Below are 18,378 nucleotides of genomic sequence, written 5' to 3' on the forward strand. Positions count from 1 at the left end.
AGTTTGGATTTTACAGCTGGATTGTTATTCCATGTGTAATCATCCAATGGAAACGTAAAACCAGCAACATCAATAAAAAGATAATCTGAAAAAGTAGGAGTAACTTGAAGTTCGTTATTATTAACAAGAGGAATGTCAATTTTATCTGTAAATCCCCAGCAGAATTTTTTGAAATAATCAATAAGATCTAGTTGCCTAGCTTCACATGCAAGCGATTCTTGTAATTGTTTGAAAGCATCAATTGGATCAGCTTGATGTATCTTTTGCCGTTTCGAGTACAGGTGATACAGATAAGTAACATCTGCATTTTCCGAAAAGTTCTGATTTGTGAGCGATAATATTTCTTTGTATATTAACTGTTGCTCATTGGGATTAGAGAATAATAGTTAGTATGGCTTAGTTGGGTACGGCGGCACTGTGTTCCACCTTACCCAAGATAACGGTTTGACACTTTACAAAAACCGCTAACGTATATTTTACAAATCAAACGCAAAAACTAACTTAACCTTAAATATTTACAAAACCACCAACCATTTCACCTCACTAACGAAAAAATAAACGTTCTCATAAATTTTCTTCTATATCTTCATCGTCAATGTTAACTCTATTGTAGTCATACTTGAAGTCATAAAGTTTCTCAAGTTTTGAAATGCATAGTCTTGTTAACTTACCTTCATCATCATAAGTTTTTATAAAACTACCATGACAATCTTTATACACAGTCAATGTATAATCTACTGGTCTAGGATGAAGTGTAAAGAACATGTTATACTCAGGAAGGAAGAATAAATGTTTAAATGTATGTTTGTTATATTTTTCGATTTGTATGAGTTGCTTTTGTTCTGTCATTTATATAAAAATAAAATAAAAATAAAATAAAAAATAAACTTAAAAATTAATGATATCACCACCCTCACACGTATGAAAACATAGCACAAAAATAAATTTAGGTGAAGTGGTGAGATCTCACCTCTTTTTTCACCTGTTTTTTCACCATGTTGAATTCATTGCTTTATAACTCTCTTCCTTGGTTTCTTTTTAGTTGCTTTCTTCACGTCTGTCTCCAACTTGACTGTCTTTCTTCTTCGTCCGTAATGATACCAGTTACTTCCACCAGTCAATGGGTCAAATGGTCTTTCGTAAGGGTTTCCATACATTCCATAGGGACCATACGGAAGAACTACTGGTGGAGAAGAAACATTTTCTTTAGTTCCATCGAATCTATTTAAATGCATTGTTTCACCTTTCATCTGGTCATTAAAGTCTTTTGCGTGTTTTGCAAACTCATCGTCCTTTCCTAAAGCATTTTCTGACTCAGTCGCAACGAAATTGGATGCTTTATTTATGAGCCCTATTTTATTTAATCTTAACTTCTTTGCAACCCAGCCTCCAATCTTCCCTTTATTTGCATCTAATGTCTTTGAAACCCTTCCTCCACTCATTTTATTTACTGCGTCATAAGCTCCAAGTGCTTTTGCTCCAAATGCTAATGCTTTTGTTCCCATTGCGCCTAAAGCTGCCCAAGCTACCATTTACACCATATTAAAATCATCTCTCTTCAATATTATCTCATAAAAGTTCTCGTTACTGGAGAAAGTCAATGAAACATAAACATTCTCACGGGCTTCGCCCTCACCGCTTTGCGGTCTATCTAACTTATTTCTTATATCATCTATACGCTTCAAAATGTCTGAACAATTGCTAACATCTTCTACAACAGTTATTTCATCATGAATGACCTTCAAGAACAAGCTCATTTAATATGCTATTAAAATCATTTCAATAATGAGTCCATCCTTTCCGTCTTTGGGTAGCACAACATCTTTCATTGAAGAAGGTTCGACAAGTCTTATGTTAAACTTACTGACAAAGTTTGTTATACTATAATGCTTCGGCGGCGAATACATGTAGTTTGAAAGACATAATATAGATTCTTCAGCAAATTCACTTATACTGGATTTTATAACAATTTCTCACGAGACCAAATACCACCAATTGACAATCTTGTAAGCAATCCTGCTGAACCTTCTACTGTAAATGTCGATGGTAACATTCCACAAAGGTCATCTATTGACATCGTTGAGTCACTGTATTTAAATATTTTCTTAAAGCAATCGTCATTATCTAACCATGCAATAGCTTTGAAGTTTTCATTCGAATATACATCTGCTTCATTAAATGTAAAACCTGACTTCTTTGCAGAGATGACTTTAAAATCTATTGAGTTTGTTTCAAAATTATATGCTATGGTAACTTCTGAAGGTAATGGATGTCCTTCCGCAGTCAGTTGTTCTCTCACTACCGTTTGAAGCTTTGTATTAAAAACTTTCATGTCATCTCCTGTATCTAAGTTCACATACACAGCAACAGGGAAACTATCTTGCTTCTTTGTTTCATCATTATACCTCAAAACATTAAAGTTCTTCAATAATATTGTTCTTCCTGCTGGAATACTTCGAACCTGTCTGATTTCAATAGCTTTCTCACCTCCTACATACTCTACCCAGTGTCTTGGATATTCATAAGTATACTGACTTTCTTGAATTTTGGTTGGTTTCATCATAACGTGTTCATAGTATATCTTTATACTCTTGTCAGTTAGACTCGGTGTTATGTTCTGAATATTTCTGACTTGCATTTTTAATGGAGATAAAATGAAGCATTTAATACATGACGTAGATGAAGACATGAATGAAACTACAGACAAACTTAACTCTTCTCTTATTCTTCCTTTCAGCAAAGATTATGAATTCTGTTCAAATGGTGTGTATTTCTATTGTGGAAAGATGGGTTCAGGTAAGACATTTAACCTCATTCGTCATATACTCATAACAGAACGTTTAGGAAATGACTCATATTATGACCAAATCATTATATCAGCAACTTCAGACTCTATGGACTCAACAGCGAAAACATTTATGTCAAAAGTTCAAGCCTCTGTCGTTAAAGTTCCAGACAGTGAACTCATTGAATTTCTTCAACGTTACATTCGACGTAAGAGGAAATATTATGCCATCGTTGAATTTATACAGTCAGGAATGCAAAAGACTTCTGAGGAGATGGAAAGAATTATTGACAAACACCACTTACGTCAATACTCAGGAGTTTACGATATGAAACGACTTACAAACTACATTCTGTCAAAACTTTCAAAATACCCCTTCAAAAAATATCCATCAAACACTTTATTAGTTTGTGACGACTTCGCTGGTAAAGGTTTAGTTTCAAAGCCTGACTCACCATTAGCTAACATCATTACTAAAGTCAGACATTACCATTTAACTGTAGCAATACTTATGCAAACATGGAGGTTTTTAGCTTTAAACATAAAACGTTTCATAACTGACTTCGTTATCTTTCAAGGTTTCTCACGCTATGATATTGAACTCATTTGGAAACAGTCAGGTATAACATTACCTTTTGAAGAAATTTGGGAAGCATATAAGTCTCTCATCTCTCCTCGTTCATACCTTGAGATTCATATCATGACTAATACCATTAAAGTCAAAAATATTCCATGGGAACGACCAACATTGTTTTAAAGTTTAACCTTCAATTGACTGATGGTAAACAAATTCCATGCATCTCTGTCGCCATTTCTGTTAATATTTTTGCTGTCATTCATATCATCCACTTCTCCATCCGTTAGCTTTTGAGGATATGCGTTAGAATAGCTGTTCTTAAATGAAGGCTTTTCACCTTTGAGAGCATAAACTCTATAACTTTCTGCATACTTTATGTTTGAACCTCCTGAGCCATCATTGACATAAATTTTTATAGGCTTCCACCCTTTGTTTCATGTTCCTGCTTCTTCCCTTAGCTCTTTTGTTCAGTAGTTCTACATCTTTATACACAGCACCTGTCTCAGTGAATTCAACAATATTTTCATTCGTTAGCTTTACATTCAAACCCTTGTCGAGTATATTGTTCATTTCATACATATAAAAGGTTTTTATTCTATATGAAATGAGAAGCAAATCCATCTTAGCTGGTGCCGTTAATGTTCCAATTGAACCAACATCAAATGTTGACTCACGAACGACAAACAATATTGTCATAAAGAACTATAGTTCAGAGTGTTTGAAAGAACCAGAACCAGAGCTGAAATCCGTGAATTTAAACTCAGCTTCAAACGCTAACGCTCCATCAGATGTTAAGTTAGAGTATCCACCACTGGACCAAATTCTTTCAAGAGAAGCCAACGACAACCCTTACACAAATGTTCAAACAAATCCTTCAGATAACGTAGACCATTACCTTCTTCAGTTATACCAAACAATTTTACTCAAAGACGATAAGAAGCTTTTGACAAATCTTATTAGTAAGAACCAAATAATTCTAACAAAGGAGGACCTTGAAAATGTTATATCACGAATAACAGGGAAACAATGTGTCATTGACTATCTCGACCCTGAAATCGAATGCTGTGGTCAAACGCCAATATTCATGAAAATAGGTAACATCCGCATCATTGAAACACCAGGAACTACAGGAGTTGAGTTTAAGTATAAATATTCGAATGAATATACAAAACTTTCAACAGAATATAAACTTTGTTTGAAATATGTTTTAGTAAATTAAAGCAGTCAGGACCTTCGGTCTTGGCGCTTTGCGCCGTCAGTCAAAAAAATTTCAAGTTAGCAATTTGTAATATCTATCCAAAACTTCTTCAACACTATTGAACTCATCTTCATAATGCAAACCTAATCTTATTGACTTGGTGCAGTTTTCACTAACACAATATTTTTCTGTTCTCTTGACTGACATAACTAACTCATTTGTTTCATCAAACAGCAACAACCAAAGTTCATGACCTAATACATAACATTCATACTTTATATTTTTAGCTCTGAGTTCTCTTGTAAGCTGTTGCATTTAATATTTTCTAAAAAGTCAACTTCAACAGTCATTCGCACTGGTGCCTTCAGTTCTACAGGCTCTCCTTGAAAGTCAACAAGTCTGAATTGCATGTCTTTCAAATTATGAGGACTAATGCGAACCCATTTACCTAAATGAGTTGCTATGACAGGAACGTTTGGAATGAACATTGAATTGACTGCATAACAGAAGGATTTATATTCTACTGAACCTTTACTATTAACTCCTGAAATGCCTGTGACATTAGCTATTTTTAGACTCAATGTATAAACAATTACCATAACATACGTATGGAACAGATTTCATCTCAATCGTTTTGTCAACACTTTTCAAAGGAAATGTCATATGGTATGCACCCAAAAGAAGTTGTACTCTATGACTCATTCGTGTTATCTTAAACTCCTTCGCATAACTGAACTTCAAAACTCCTGCAATAAGTTTAACATTCATTAAGTTTTCTTCGTTATCCTTGTTTATTGTAGTATTTATGAGAGCATTTAACACTCCAAACTAATGTTTCCATCTTATATTCTACATTATTGTGAAATCTTATTTCGTGCTTCTTTCCATCTATTTCAATCTCCATGAAATCTGTTTCATCTGTTATGACAAAAGTTGCGATAGTATTGAAGTCAACAACTCTGAAAGCAAGCGCTTCATTCTGAAGACCTAAGTTTGTTTGTAGCTTTACTGTCCCGTATTCGTTTGGGTCTGTACTTTGCAAATAGAACAACATTTTATTCTCATTAAAATATGACTATTGCTGCATATGCGTATGAAACAAATGAAGCAAGAAGAGCACATGAACTAGTAAACGAAAACTCAACTTTAACCATTGAAGGCAATGATTTAGTCATTGACAATGGAAAAACTAAAAAAGTCATTGATTTCGATACTTTTAACACGTATGACCCATTCATTACAATAAGTAAAGTTCTCATCATAAATGATGGAACGGTGCAATATATAAATTCTACAGTAGATGCCTCATTAGTGAAAGTATTAAATGTTCTCATTGAATTGTTAAAGAGCTTTCGATTTGACGACAACATTAAATGCCTAAAGAATTTAGTCATGAATGAGAAACAAATTCTCGGCGTTGCTGGTAGCAGTAATGATGTACACCTTATGACATTAGAATATTATAACGAACATAAAGATGAACTGAAAGGAGAGAAGGGTGACACCGGACCTCAAGGACCACAAGGAATACAAGGAATACAAGGACCTCAAGGCGAAAACGGTTTGGATGGTGAAGATGGAAAGGATGGAAAAACTGCTAAATCATGGATATGGAACCTTATAAATACTGGTTTAACAGCTGCTTCATATGGAGTTCTTCAATACCAAATCGGAAAGATATGGGCGGTACTTGGTGAAGAAGTTTTAAATGACGTTAAAAATGCTTTGAACTTCATTTCAAATGGTTCGGATACTATTAAAACTTTATCTGGTTGGATGCAAGAAACAAGGAGTCAAATAGATACTGTAAGACGTATAGCAAACAATGCACGTACGGGATTGGATACTTTACGAGAAGCACAAAATACACTAAAGGAAGCAAATGATATTCTTGGCTCAGTATCAGACATGCATGAAGATTGGCTTAAAGGTATTGACAAATCTTTTAAAAAATCACAGTCAGTCTATTGCTGACTACAAGAAAAGTATAGATTTTTTACATAGTGCTATGGACGTACATGATGGAAGCATAAGGAACTTACTTAATGCTAACAATAACTTACCAGGAACTATTAAAGCATTTATAAAGTCCTTTGTAAAACCTGGTGCTCTAACATTTAGGTCTTTGAGAGCAAGAGCATTGAAGTCAAGAGATGCAGAAACTCCAACAGAACTACAGAAGGAACTGAAACAACAGAAACTCCAGAAGAACCACCAAAACCAACAGCTAATGAAATATTGTTCGAATATTTTCCAAGGTACTCTGTTCTCATTGCATACATTCAAGAAATACTTAAGAAAGCAGACTTGACTTTAGGAGATGATGAAAGTTCTGTATATCTTTCGTTCCAGTTTCAAAATAGCAGAACTTTTGAGACAGATATGCTTAATGTATGACAACATCTCTGATTTCACAAGATATATGATGACACCATGACCCGAACACGGTGAAGAAGAAGTTTTACAAACATCCATTAAGACAGGAAAGGTTTTAACTCAAAGTCTCATTATTGACACCAAAGATGGCGAAGTGGACGTTCTTCAAGAGCTGAAGAAAAATACTTCTTCGGGAGTGGTGGTAGGCATGAACTTGAAATAAATGAGATAGAAGAGAAATTAGCCGAAAAAGCAGATAAAAACCATGTTCATTATATAACTTCAGACGAACAGATTATAACGGACTACCATGGATATTTAACACAGGATGAACAAATAAGCACTGAAGATGTTAATGAAAGAAGATATAAATTCATTCGTGCTAAAGGTTATGACATACACTGTACTGTACAGTATGACACAGGTAAAGCACCAGAAGCATTTGGTTATAACAATGAAATTTATGCTTCATACTTCTTTGTTAACGGTGTATTAGTTGAACCAAGATTTACTTTGAGAGTTAAGGCAAAAATAACTTTTGAAGATGCTATTAAAAGTAAAGCCAGCAAAGATGAACTTGAAGCAATGAACAAAGTTTTGAAATCTCATAAACACAATATCTCCGATATAAATGAACTTCAAGCTACATTAAATAGTAAAGCTGACAAGAACCATACACATGAATCCTTCACTACTGTTAGAGCAGACGACATAATATTGAACTATACCCTTGGTTCAAGTGCACCTTTAGAGAATCCGAGTACAAGCGTAAAAGATACACTAAACTCCTTAAATAGTAAATGTATGAACATTGAAGGTCATGCCAGAAACTTTGAAACACATGAACTACCAGCAATGTTAGATAAGAAAGCTGACAAAGAACATACACATAAATCCTTCACTACTGTTAGAGCAGACGACATAATATTGAACTATGATTTGGGTTCAAGTGCACCTTTAGAGAATCCGAGTACAAGCGTAAAAGATACTCTTAACAATTTAGATAACAGTTGCAGGAATATCGAAGGTCATGCCAGAAACTTTGAAGCATATGAACTACCAGCAATGTTAGATAAGAAAGCAGACAAAACAGAGCTTCAAACATTAAAGACTGAAATACTTCAAACATTATATCCTGTTGGTTCTATTTATACGTCAATGAACTCAACAAATCCAGAAATAGTTTTAGGTTTTGGTACGTGGAAGCAGATTGTAGATAAATTCTTATACTGTGCTAGATATTCAAAGCAAACAGGAGGTTCGAAGAAAATTAAAGAAGCAAACCTTCCACCGCACACTCATACAGGAACTACAAACACAACAGGTAGTCATTCACATTCAATAACAAAAAGAGGTTATACAAATCTTGCAGCAGGTTCGGATAGACAGGGAATGAATAGATATGATATTTCAAGTGACCCAGTAGATTCAAGCGCAGGTATTTTCTGTGGAACCACAGGAAATCATTCACACACTTTCACAACAAATCCAACAGGCTCGGGTGCAGATTATATGCCACCATTTGTGACTATATTCGCATGGTACCGCGTTCAATGAACGCGCTTGAGCCTAGAATAAAATCTTTAACTTTACATAAATGAGCTTGAAAGAAGTATTCGAACAACATCCATGGAGGTCATTTAAGAAGTTCAATGAAGCTGCAAAGAGTTGGGGATTTACTAACAGAGCTGAAGTGAAAAGGTTCTTTGACAAAAATGTTGTACATCAAACAAAAATAAACCCTTACGACTACTTTTTACCAATTTACTCCAACACTCCTGACGCATACCAATTTGACACTCTCATTCAAAGCAGAAAAGGAGGACATAAACCATTCCTCATCTTCATTAATGTTAACACTCGCAAAGCATATGCATATCCAATGAGGAATAAAGGAACTCGTGAAGTGTTAAGAGTTTTACAAAAGTTTGTAGCAGAACATAGCCCAAGTACTTTAACATCAGACCAAGACGGTGCATACCTCAGCAATGAAATCACAGAATTTCTCATTAAGCATAACATAACTCACTACACTACTGAAGACCATAACCATAACATACTCGGCATCATAAACCGCTTCATAAGAACGCTCAGAGATTTAAACCAAGAGCGAGACTTTACCGAAGAAACAATGAAACATTTTCTCGAAGTATATAATTCCTCAACACATTCTACAACAGGGCATACACCAAATTCAATGACACAACAACAAGAAGAAAAGTATATACAAAAGAAACGAAGCCAAACACAAAATATCAGAAATTCAACACAATTTACCCTCATTCCTGGTACAAAAGTTCGTGTAGTTCTTGACGACAAACCGTTGACAAAGAAACGTTTAAGGTTAAGTAGAAACTATTATATCGTAGACTCTACGCAAGGTAATGGATATCTTATAAAAGCTGCTGACGACTCTATTGCGTTTTACCCTCGTCACAAATTAGTCGAAAGTAGTAATGGCAAACTTGCTGAAACCATTGACGAAGCAAAGCGAGGAGTGGTTATTGAAATACTTGGCTACAACATAAACGATGACACTTATAAAGTAAGATATGAAGGAGGCGTTGAAGATGTTATACCATCTAAGAACTTGAGAGAGTCAAAGTCAACACATCTGGGACCATTAGAGCGGGATACTGGAAAGACAAAAATAAGCCAGAAAGAATAAGAAAATTCTTCTAAACTTTTTCATTAGATGTAAATCAGACAAAATAATTTTTAGGTGAAGAGGTGAGATCTCACCTGTTTTTTCACCTCTTTTTTCACCCTCGCCGCTTAGCGGCTCAGACTCTTTGGGTCTCATGAAAATTCATGAATTTCCTTAAGATAGAAAAATAAAGTTAGTTTTATTTTTTATTTATTTTTTATTTGGTATGTAAGAACAGAAATGTCAGTCGAAGCAAAAACATTCACGAACAAATCTAATGGCGAAACATTCACAAAAGGCACTTATAATGGTATTGAAGTCTTACGTAGAGACAAGGATGGTTACATTAATGCAACAAAGATGGCAAGAGAAGCAGGAAAGTTAAACCATTTAAACAGATTTCTCAATAGTGCTAAAATGCAGGAAATTCTTGAGTTTTGGTTGAAAGAATACGGTCGAGCCAAAAGTGGCTCAACCTCAAAACAAGCATTTTATGAGCTTACTAAGGGTGTTATAAATGAATTCAAAGGTATTTACACACATCCTGACCTCGTTCATTTTGTTGCTGAATGGTGCTCTGTAAAGTATGCATTTTATGTCAAAGATATTATGGACTCCATAGACAAGAAAGTTCATGAGAAGTTAGATGAAGAAGAACTCGAAGATACAGTAGAAAATGCAAAACATTTGTTTGAAGAAGAAGTTAGAAAAATGCATGAAAAACAATTAGAACATGAACGTGAGATATGTTATGGTTATAGAGATTCTCCATACGAACTAGACCAATGGGAACAAGAAGATTTAAAGAGAGAATTTAGAGAATATGAACTCGCTAAGATAGCATTAGAAACTGCAGAAAAGAAGTTAAAAGTTTGGGGTCGTTTTGTACAAAAATATTGTGAGTAAATGAACCATTTATTTTTATTGAATTCACCAAAAATAATGTTTAGGGTAGATGGTTAGATCTAACCCGATTTCTAACCTCATTTCTAACCTCGTGAATTTTCATGAATTTCCTTAAGATAGAAAAAATAAAGTTAGTTTTATTTTTATTTATTTTTTTTATTTTGTATAAAAATATGATTTCAACAATCGGCACAACAACAATTCAAGCCACGACGGCGGGACTCTGTCCACAACTACAGCACCAAACTCGCTAGTCATGAATCCTACGTCAATGTTGGTAGAGATGAAAAGCTTTATTCCTTCTTCATATACTTTAAACAAAATCCAGAAGATAAAGCAAGAACTTTTAACAAGTAATTTAGACTGTAGTGCGAAAGATGAAACAAATGAACAGTATCTTTATGAAATGGAGGACCGCATCGACCATTTGCCTAAACTACCTGAAATTCAGCAGCAAAAACTAACTATTCCTGAATTCGACGAAATTGAAGTCAAAGCAACTGACTCAGTAGAAATTAAGAAATTCATACGTAAAGTAAATTATGAATTCCTTGGTTTTCATTGCAACCATAAAGTTATGGACAAAGATTGCGACATGGTTTATAAAAATATTTCTGACCTTTACAAATCCGAAGAATTTAAGACATACGATAACTTTGTTTCATTAGTTGCAAAATGTGTATGGCAGATAAGAGATAAAGATAGAAGAGGTAAAGTATGGAATGAACAAATAAGACCCGCTATGTTTGAGATGAAGAGAGCAATTGACGCTTTAGTTATTTTAGCTGGTAATGTTTCAATGTATAACGCAAAAACGATGCCGCAATGTTCAAAATGTAAAGCAGCAATAAGAAAATATAACTACTCAGTCAAAGAGATAGAAAGAATGCGAAACGACTATGCAGACTTAAAGAAAGAAGCAGAAAAGCCAGCAGAAGATAAAATGGATATGTTGACATTTCTTAATAAAAACTATCCAACAGCAGAAGATTTCCTTTTATCTGACGTCAAGAAGAAGTATAAAGAAACCTTCGGCATTGTTAAAACATTCGATGTACTAAAAGAAGAAATAGAAGCTACGAAACTGTTTAGGATTTCAAATATACATCGTACAATTCATGTAAAACGCTTGTGAAAAAAGAGGTGAAATCTCACCTCTTCACCTAAAATATATTTTTATTGAATTCAGCAACAAAATTCTGAGTAAAATAATTTTTAGGGCATGTGTCAAACCGTTGAGTTTTCACAAAATTTAAAAAATAACGTTTACCATGTGAAACGTTTATAAAATAACTGGGGTAGAAATGAGGTGAAAAAAGAGGTGAAATCTCACCTCTTCACCTAAACATTATTTTTATTGAATTCAGCACAAAAATCATGAATTTCCTTAAGACAGAAAAAATAAAGTTAGTTTTTTATAAAATATTTTTTATTTTGTATGTAAAGACAGTAATGTCAACATTAGAGAACACAACAACAGTTATAGTCCATGAAGCTATAAATGAAGAATACGAGTACATACAATATAACAAACAGTTACGTCTCATTCGTTCAGTCAAAGATGACATGTACCAAATGCAAAGTATAATGAATGTTCTTCGTTCTACAAAGCAAGCATATCATTGGTTTGAAAACCAACAGCCAAAAGAACTTTTAGAAGAATTTCCTCATATGATTGCTTCCCTCGGAAAACCGAGAGAAGAGATTCCGTACGAAAATCGCAAGAATTTGGCTCCTGGTTTGAAAGGTTATTATGTTCATAGACTTTTAGTAAATGCTGTAGCAATGTGGGCTTCACCTCGTTATGCTTGTTATATTTTCATGATGTTAGATGAACTATATAAAGCAGAACGTGGAGAGATGGAAAAGAAACTTCATGCAAAAGATGAAGTCATTGAATCCAAAGACAAAAGCATACAGAAAAGAATACCGCGTTCAGTACCAAAAGGAAAGGAAAAGAGTTATAAGTATATGATATATACTAGAGTTGGAGAAAGAAGAAGATAAAGATATGGTTATGTTGCATTTAGTCAGAAGAAACAACAAGAGCTTTTATGACTTAGCTAAAATATATAAATCTGACAGAAACTGGTTCTATCGTGAAAACTTACCGATTTCAATGACACCTAATGAGCAAATAAAGGAAATTGTCAAAAATACTCTTCCTCAAACACACTATGACATCAAAGGTTGCACAATACTTACATTCAAAGAAGACTTAACATTACTGAAGGAAAAAATAACAGAATATTTCGATAACTTCAAAGAGGAAGAATAAAAAAATCTAAGCTAATTTTATTTTTTTTATAAAATTTTATCTCATATGAAAGAACATGAATTTAGAATATTCGGAACTCATGACAGAAGAAGAGAACGAACAACATGTAAAAGATTATGCAAAATTTCTGAAGACATACAAAGCATTTAAACAATATCTAAATGCTTCTAAAGATTATGCAAAATTTCTGAAGGTATATAAAGCTTATGAAAAAGCGTATGAAAAGTTTATACATTGGGGAATTGTTGTAAAATATCGATATGAAGACTAACCAAAAATATATTTTTGCTTAAATAGCTTCAGGGTCTATTTCTTCAACCATTTCACTTCCTTCGTCAATGTCAATAGAAGCTTCTTCAACCTTTGGTAAGAATTTCTGTATAACATCTTTGTTCGTTATTGTCTTCAGAGATGAAGGATAATATTTCACATTTGTTTCACCCTTCTTATATTCTTTCTGTTCGGAAAGATTTAAAGCAATACTGAAGAAGTCAATGTTAGAGTTCTTATAACAGTATAATGAGTATCTTTGACATTCACGAAGAAACTCTTTTGTTTCAAAACTACTGCTAACTCTTGTGAAGTATAACGTTTGCGGTCAATGACGATAGCTAATGGTCTGACATACTGACCAAACTTAGATTCTTTCACAAACTTCTTGTTAAAGATAACATTAACATTTGAAGCATTATTGAACTCATTCTTGATGGCAGTAGCGAGAGCATTGTATGAAAAGAACTTGCAATCTTGCATGTGTTTCATTAAAATAAAAATATTAAATTATTTTGAAAAATAACTTAAAAAATCTAATCTAATTTTTTCAAAAAATATTTTTTTATTTCCTACTAAAGATGTATCGGAAGTTGTCTAAGTTAGAACACTCGGAAATAAAACAACTTCTTACAGAAGCTAATATAGATGTTGCAAAACATTACGCAACAAACAAAAAAGCACTCGCTGACTTCATTAAAGACTATAATGGTGCAATAAGTTATGATAGAATTCATGAGTTCATAAAGCCGCAACGCGGCGAGGACGAAGTCCATGCAAGAGCATTTCCTTTAAATGACGTTGCTATTGACTTATATCATAGACGTTCAGTACCTCATGAAGTAAGAAGAGAAATGTTTGACATAACAAATGCAAACGTTGGTGAAACAAGAAGAAGAGACGACACACTGAAACAACAGAGAAGAGAGATGTTTAAAGAGCGCTATAGAACAAGTTCGCAAAGCTAACGATGTCATTCGTTCCATTGACGACAAACCAAAAGAAGGTGAGAGATGGTTAAAGAAAGATGAAGAGAATAGGAAGAGAAATGTGAAGTCAGGCAATAGACTCATTGACTTTAACATCGAAGCTTTAGATGAACCAAACAGAGACTACTTACACAAACATTTCGGTAAGGTTTTCATGAGACTCTTAGAGAAAATTAAAATAAACTCACAACAGAGATGGATGGTATGTTATAAACTTGGTGGAAAGTATGAATGTTCTACGTTAAACCTCAATAATATTGGAACATTACTACATCAGCTCTTGAAGGAGAACTTTATATCAGAGATAGAAGCAAATGCTGCAGGTATTGTTGAAATGCACTATGACTTCTTCTTGACAAACATAAAGAATCTTACGAAATAAAGATGTATGATTTAACAGAATATGAAGGCTTAACGATGTCAGATGTAAAGAAAGGCAAACCAAAAAAGAGACCATATAGAGATGAAAGCACACTGACAAATGACCAGAAAGCCATTTTGGAAGCTCTTAAGCAAACAGGAAACCCAGCACTTATAGAAAGCTTTTGGAAAGATAATGGTGAAAAGAAGTTTTATAAGAAGAGAAGCGGTCAGTTCTGGAAGTATCTTTGCACATTACCTATAAATCTTGAACGCTACCAAATCTTCAATGAACTGAACAAAAGAACTGCAACACTTATGACAGAAGACAATTGTTTCGTTTATGCTTGCATTCAGGCTGGAGTAGATGGAGAGACTATTGACCACATGAGAGAAGTCATTCGTGTTAGAGACTTTCCTCAAAGTAAAGTACAAGAAATTTCTGACGCAACAGGTATAGCATTTAATGTTACCATTGGTTATTTCAATGACTCAAGACATAATGAAATAAAGAGATACATACCAAAAGAATGTAAACTGTTAGAACTATTGACTTACTTCTTGTTGAAGACCACTACATGCTAAATGAAAGATTACCAATGACAACATATTTCATTCGCAACTATATAGAAATTCTCAAAGCTTGTGGTGGAATGAACATTGAGAAACAGATGAAGATTTATACAAAGAGAAGATAAATATGTAGTTCGTTATGATAGAACAACACCGTTATGGGATGTTATGAAAACATTGTGGGAGTGCAAATATTTCGAACCTATTTCTTATGGAGAACTTTTCACATATACGACTGACTTATATAAACAGAACCTTGCACCATTTAAAGATTTGACATATGCTCCAAAGTATTGTGTACAACTGAAGAAGAAAGCCGAGTCAAAAGAAGTAAATAAAAATAAGTGCAAGTTCATTCCTGAGCACGTTTTCTTTGCTGACTTTGAGTGTAGCACAGACGGCTTTCATAAAGCTTTTAACATCTGTTATGACAGTGAAGATGGTTCAGTGAGTGAAAGCATTTGGGGTCAGAACTGTGCAACAGAATTTTTGGAACGACTTCCTGACAAGAGTTTAATATATTTCCATAACCTCAGTTATGATATAAACTTCATCTTAAGACACATGACAGAAGTGAAAGGAACTCCCATCATTAAAGGTTCACGAACAATGCAAATAACTGGCTTATATAAAGGAAGGGCAATTATTATAAAAGACTCTTACAGTGTTATAAATAAGAAGCTTAAACTATTTCCTGCTATGTTTAACTTACAAACAGGACCGAAAGAAGTATTTCCATAACAACTACTACAGCAGTGTTTTGTTAGCAAATGACAACAGAACTGGTGTCATTTCTGAAGCATGTAAGTTTATCCGGGATGCAGATACATTCATGAAAAACATAGATTCCATCAAAGGTTGCAGAATAGATGAAACCACTTCGACTTAGAAAAGTATAGCACATTTTATTGCAAACAAGATGTAAGAATTTTAAGAGAAGGTTTTGTTAAGTTCCGCAATGACATATTGAAAGAATTTGATTTAAACGTTTATGACTACGTTAGTATTTGTTCTATTGCTAACAAATTGTTTGAGAACAGAGTGTACTTCCCGAATGGAAATTTATATGACCTCTCAAATAAACCAAGAGAATTTATTTCACGCTGTATTCAAGGTGGAAGATGTATGCTGTCAGATAACATTAAACAAAAGAGCGAAAAGAAACTCATTGCTGACTTCGACGCTGTTTCATTATATCCATCAGCTATAGCAAGACTTTATACTTTAGAAGGTATTCCAAAGGTTATGAAGAAAGAAATGTTAAGCACAGAGTATCTCATGAGACATTTATTCGATGACGACCAAAAGGAACCCATTGGTGAAAAGTTTATGTCTGGCTTCTTTGTTCTCATTAAGATAACAGAGATTGGAATACATAGACACTTTCCTTTAATAGTTTGTGACCCTGAACTAAATCCAGAACTTAACGTTCCCAGAAGTTCAAACACTTGCTGTTTAATGTATGTTGACCATATAACATTACAAGACCTCATAAAATATCAAGGTGTCAAATGTGAAGTGTTGCAAGGATACTATTACGATGGAAACAGAGATATTAGAATAAGAGATGAAGTAAAGAAGTTGTTTGAGTTAAGGTTAAAGTATAAGAAAGAAGGAAATCCTTTGCAAGAAAATATAAAGCTCATTCTGAACAGTATTTATGGCAAAACTATTCTATCTCCTATTGAGTCAAAAATAACCATAGTAAATGACAAAGATGCTATAAGATATGCCATCAGAAACTACAACCATATAGTGAAGTTCGAAGGTTTGGATGGTTCAGATAAAACTATTTTCAAGCTAACGAAAAGCATTTGCAGACACTTTAACTTCTGTCCACTTGGTGTTAACATTCTGTCTATGTCGAAGAGAATAATGTGTGAAGTATTCTGTACTGCTGAGGACTTAGGAATGGACATCTTTTATAGCGATACGGACAGTATGCATCTCTACAATGAAGATATCCCTCGTTTAGCTGAAGAGTTTAAGAAGAGATACGGTAGAGAACTTATTGGTAAAAACCTTGGTCAATTTCATAGCGACTTTGCAGAAATCACAAAAGATAAACAAAGTTTAGCATACAAGTCAATATTTTGTGGAAAGAAGACTTACATAGACTTACTCACGAAGGATTTAAATGAAGTTGCATTTCACTGCAGAATGAAAGGCGTGAAGCAAGATGTTATTGCTTTAACCGCTAATGAAATGTTTCCTGACTCTGTTCAGTGTTTCTATGATGAAGATAAAGGTTTAATGGTTCCGCAAGGAACATATGACAAAGACTCTGAGTTCAGTTTAATGAAACTTTACAAAGCACTTTATGACGGTCAAGAGATTGGATTTGACTTATGTAAGTCATGTCAACCTTGCTTTGAAGAGAAGTTTAACTTTTCTATTCAGACTAAGACTTCATTCATAAGAAAGCTTAAGTTCTGAGGTCATGAATGAGAAAAATAATGAGGTCATTTATTTTTGTCAGCAATGAGGTCATTCGTGATAAAAATAAGCCGCTAGCGGCAAGGGCGAAGCCCGTGTGGTCATTTACAATACTGCGATGGTAGAGTTTAAGAGTTGTGCTTCAATGTAGAGACAGTCCTTATGGTCTGGAGGTAAGAACACTGGGCAGTTATGGTCATGAGTGGAGAACATGTCTATCCAAAACTCACGATTGAAGCCAGTTAATTTATAGTATTTAGGATTTGGCAGTGGTGTAGTTCTTGTATGACCAATGAACTCATTTTCAACTCCCTTACTTAAGTTTGAATATAATATAGCTTGCTTTCTATCCCAAATGCCAGGTGTTACAATCTTTGAAAATTCATTTTTCCTCGGAAGCATTGCATCATAATTGAAAACATTTTTGAAATCATCACTTGGTTCAGAGATTTGAAATCTTATACGTAATGGATTTTCTTTCTCTTTAGCGACTTCATTGAATGGTGAGAATACAACAAACTGACAGTCATGAGTTCCATCTTCATTTTCATTAAATTCATAATGAAAGTCTATAAGTTGTGGCTGACTACCTTCTTCTTTCAGTTGTGCAAGAAACTCACGTAAAGGCTGTAAAGTTTGTACTTCAATGTTAAACTTTTTCTCGAACATCTCATTAAATGAAATCATACATTGTTGCAATGTTGTATCGTCTTTAAAGTATTTGTATATGTGAATGTTTTGGGCGCTTAAAGACTGTTCGTCATTTTCTATCTCGACTTGAAGTATAAAGTCAACCTTTCTGAAAGCACGTGTTATATACATATTTGTTATGCCAATGTACTTCTCTTCATTTATGTTCACAATCCAGTCTGTTGGAAACTTAAACGTTACTCTGTTCCCCTTTATTTTGACGTCAGGGTTTTCACTACTGAACGCAACAGATAAAGGTATTTGTCTATACATTTAATTCGGATAAAAATAAA

At 34.0% G+C, this 18,378-nt stretch overlaps 11 protein-coding genes and 4 pseudogenes across 15 annotated transcripts, besides 2 other annotated features; 11 read left to right on the forward strand and 4 right to left on the reverse strand.

Annotated features, from left to right (window-relative positions):
- The first annotated feature begins 384 nt into the window (after positions 1-384).
- Positions 385-1,004: a terminal%2Cinverted (terminal inverted repeat of Maverick-1C transposon ID:TVAGG3_0072290).
- Positions 385-18,378: part of a mobile genetic element that runs on past the window's edge.
- Positions 1,005-1,532, reverse strand: TVAGG3_0072300 (protein of unknown function, DUF4107 family; the record flags this gene model as incomplete). Its single annotated transcript, XM_001317427.1, has 1 exon — positions 1,005-1,532. The coding sequence occupies one exon, from the start codon at positions 1,530-1,532 to the stop codon at positions 1,005-1,007; it is 528 nt and encodes a 175-aa protein (XP_001317462.1).
- Positions 2,076-2,638, reverse strand: TVAGG3_0072310 (uncharacterized protein; the record flags this gene model as incomplete). The annotated part of the gene is made up of 1 exon (XM_051221772.1): positions 2,076-2,638. A coding segment is annotated over one exon (563 nt), but the record flags the coding sequence as incomplete, so codon positions are not given.
- On the forward strand, positions 2,688-3,542 carry TVAGG3_0072320 (protein of unknown function, DUF4106 family; the record flags this gene model as incomplete). The annotated part of the gene is made up of 1 exon (XM_051221773.1): positions 2,688-3,542. One exon carries the CDS (start codon positions 2,688-2,690, stop codon positions 3,540-3,542), a length of 855 nt encoding a protein of 284 aa, XP_051106759.1.
- On the forward strand, positions 3,967-4,581 carry TVAGG3_0072330 (uncharacterized protein; the record flags this gene model as incomplete). The annotated part of the gene is made up of 1 exon (XM_051221774.1): positions 3,967-4,581. The coding sequence occupies one exon, from the start codon at positions 3,967-3,969 to the stop codon at positions 4,579-4,581; it is 615 nt and encodes a 204-aa protein (XP_051106760.1).
- TVAGG3_0072340 lies at positions 5,153-5,614 on the reverse strand (annotated as a pseudogene). Its single transcript has one exon. A coding segment is annotated over exon 1 (462 nt).
- Positions 5,953-8,493, forward strand: TVAGG3_0072350 (annotated as a pseudogene). The gene has a single exon. A coding segment is annotated over exon 1 (2,541 nt).
- TVAGG3_0072360 (uncharacterized protein) lies at positions 8,534-8,787 on the forward strand (the record flags this gene model as incomplete). The annotated part of the gene is made up of 1 exon (XM_051221775.1): positions 8,534-8,787. A coding segment is annotated over one exon (254 nt), but the record flags the coding sequence as incomplete, so codon positions are not given.
- Positions 8,819-9,585, forward strand: TVAGG3_0072370 (integrase core domain containing protein family; the record flags this gene model as incomplete). The annotated part of the gene is made up of 1 exon (XM_051221776.1): positions 8,819-9,585. A coding segment is annotated over one exon (767 nt), but the record flags the coding sequence as incomplete, so codon positions are not given.
- TVAGG3_0072380 (uncharacterized protein) lies at positions 9,944-10,489 on the forward strand (the record flags this gene model as incomplete). Its single annotated transcript, XM_051221777.1, has 1 exon — positions 9,944-10,489. One exon carries the CDS (start codon positions 9,944-9,946, stop codon positions 10,487-10,489), a length of 546 nt encoding a protein of 181 aa, XP_051106763.1.
- TVAGG3_0072390 (organellar and viral DNA polymerase type B) lies at positions 10,896-11,624 on the forward strand (the record flags this gene model as incomplete). The annotated part of the gene is made up of 1 exon (XM_051221778.1): positions 10,896-11,624. One exon carries the CDS (start codon positions 10,896-10,898, stop codon positions 11,622-11,624), a length of 729 nt encoding a protein of 242 aa, XP_051106764.1.
- Positions 11,942-12,519, forward strand: TVAGG3_0072400 (annotated as a pseudogene). Its single transcript has one exon. A coding segment is annotated over exon 1 (578 nt).
- Positions 14,361-15,762, forward strand: TVAGG3_0072410 (annotated as a pseudogene). The gene has a single exon. A coding segment is annotated over exon 1 (1,402 nt).
- On the forward strand, positions 16,085-16,941 carry TVAGG3_0072420 (organellar and viral DNA polymerase type B; the record flags this gene model as incomplete). The annotated part of the gene is made up of 1 exon (XM_051221779.1): positions 16,085-16,941. A coding segment is annotated over one exon (857 nt), but the record flags the coding sequence as incomplete, so codon positions are not given.
- On the forward strand, positions 17,120-17,395 carry TVAGG3_0072430 (organellar and viral DNA polymerase type B; the record flags this gene model as incomplete). Its single annotated transcript, XM_001289926.2, has 1 exon — positions 17,120-17,395. The coding sequence occupies one exon, from the start codon at positions 17,120-17,122 to the stop codon at positions 17,393-17,395; it is 276 nt and encodes a 91-aa protein (XP_001289927.2).
- TVAGG3_0072440 (uncharacterized protein) lies at positions 17,501-18,064 on the reverse strand (the record flags this gene model as incomplete). Its single annotated transcript, XM_001289925.2, has 1 exon — positions 17,501-18,064. The coding sequence occupies one exon, from the start codon at positions 18,062-18,064 to the stop codon at positions 17,501-17,503; it is 564 nt and encodes a 187-aa protein (XP_001289926.2).

This window comes from Trichomonas vaginalis, chromosome IV (genome assembly GCF_026262505.1).
Source record: "Trichomonas vaginalis G3 chromosome IV, whole genome shotgun sequence".
Classification (NCBI taxonomy): domain Eukaryota; phylum Parabasalia; order Trichomonadida; family Trichomonadidae; genus Trichomonas; species Trichomonas vaginalis.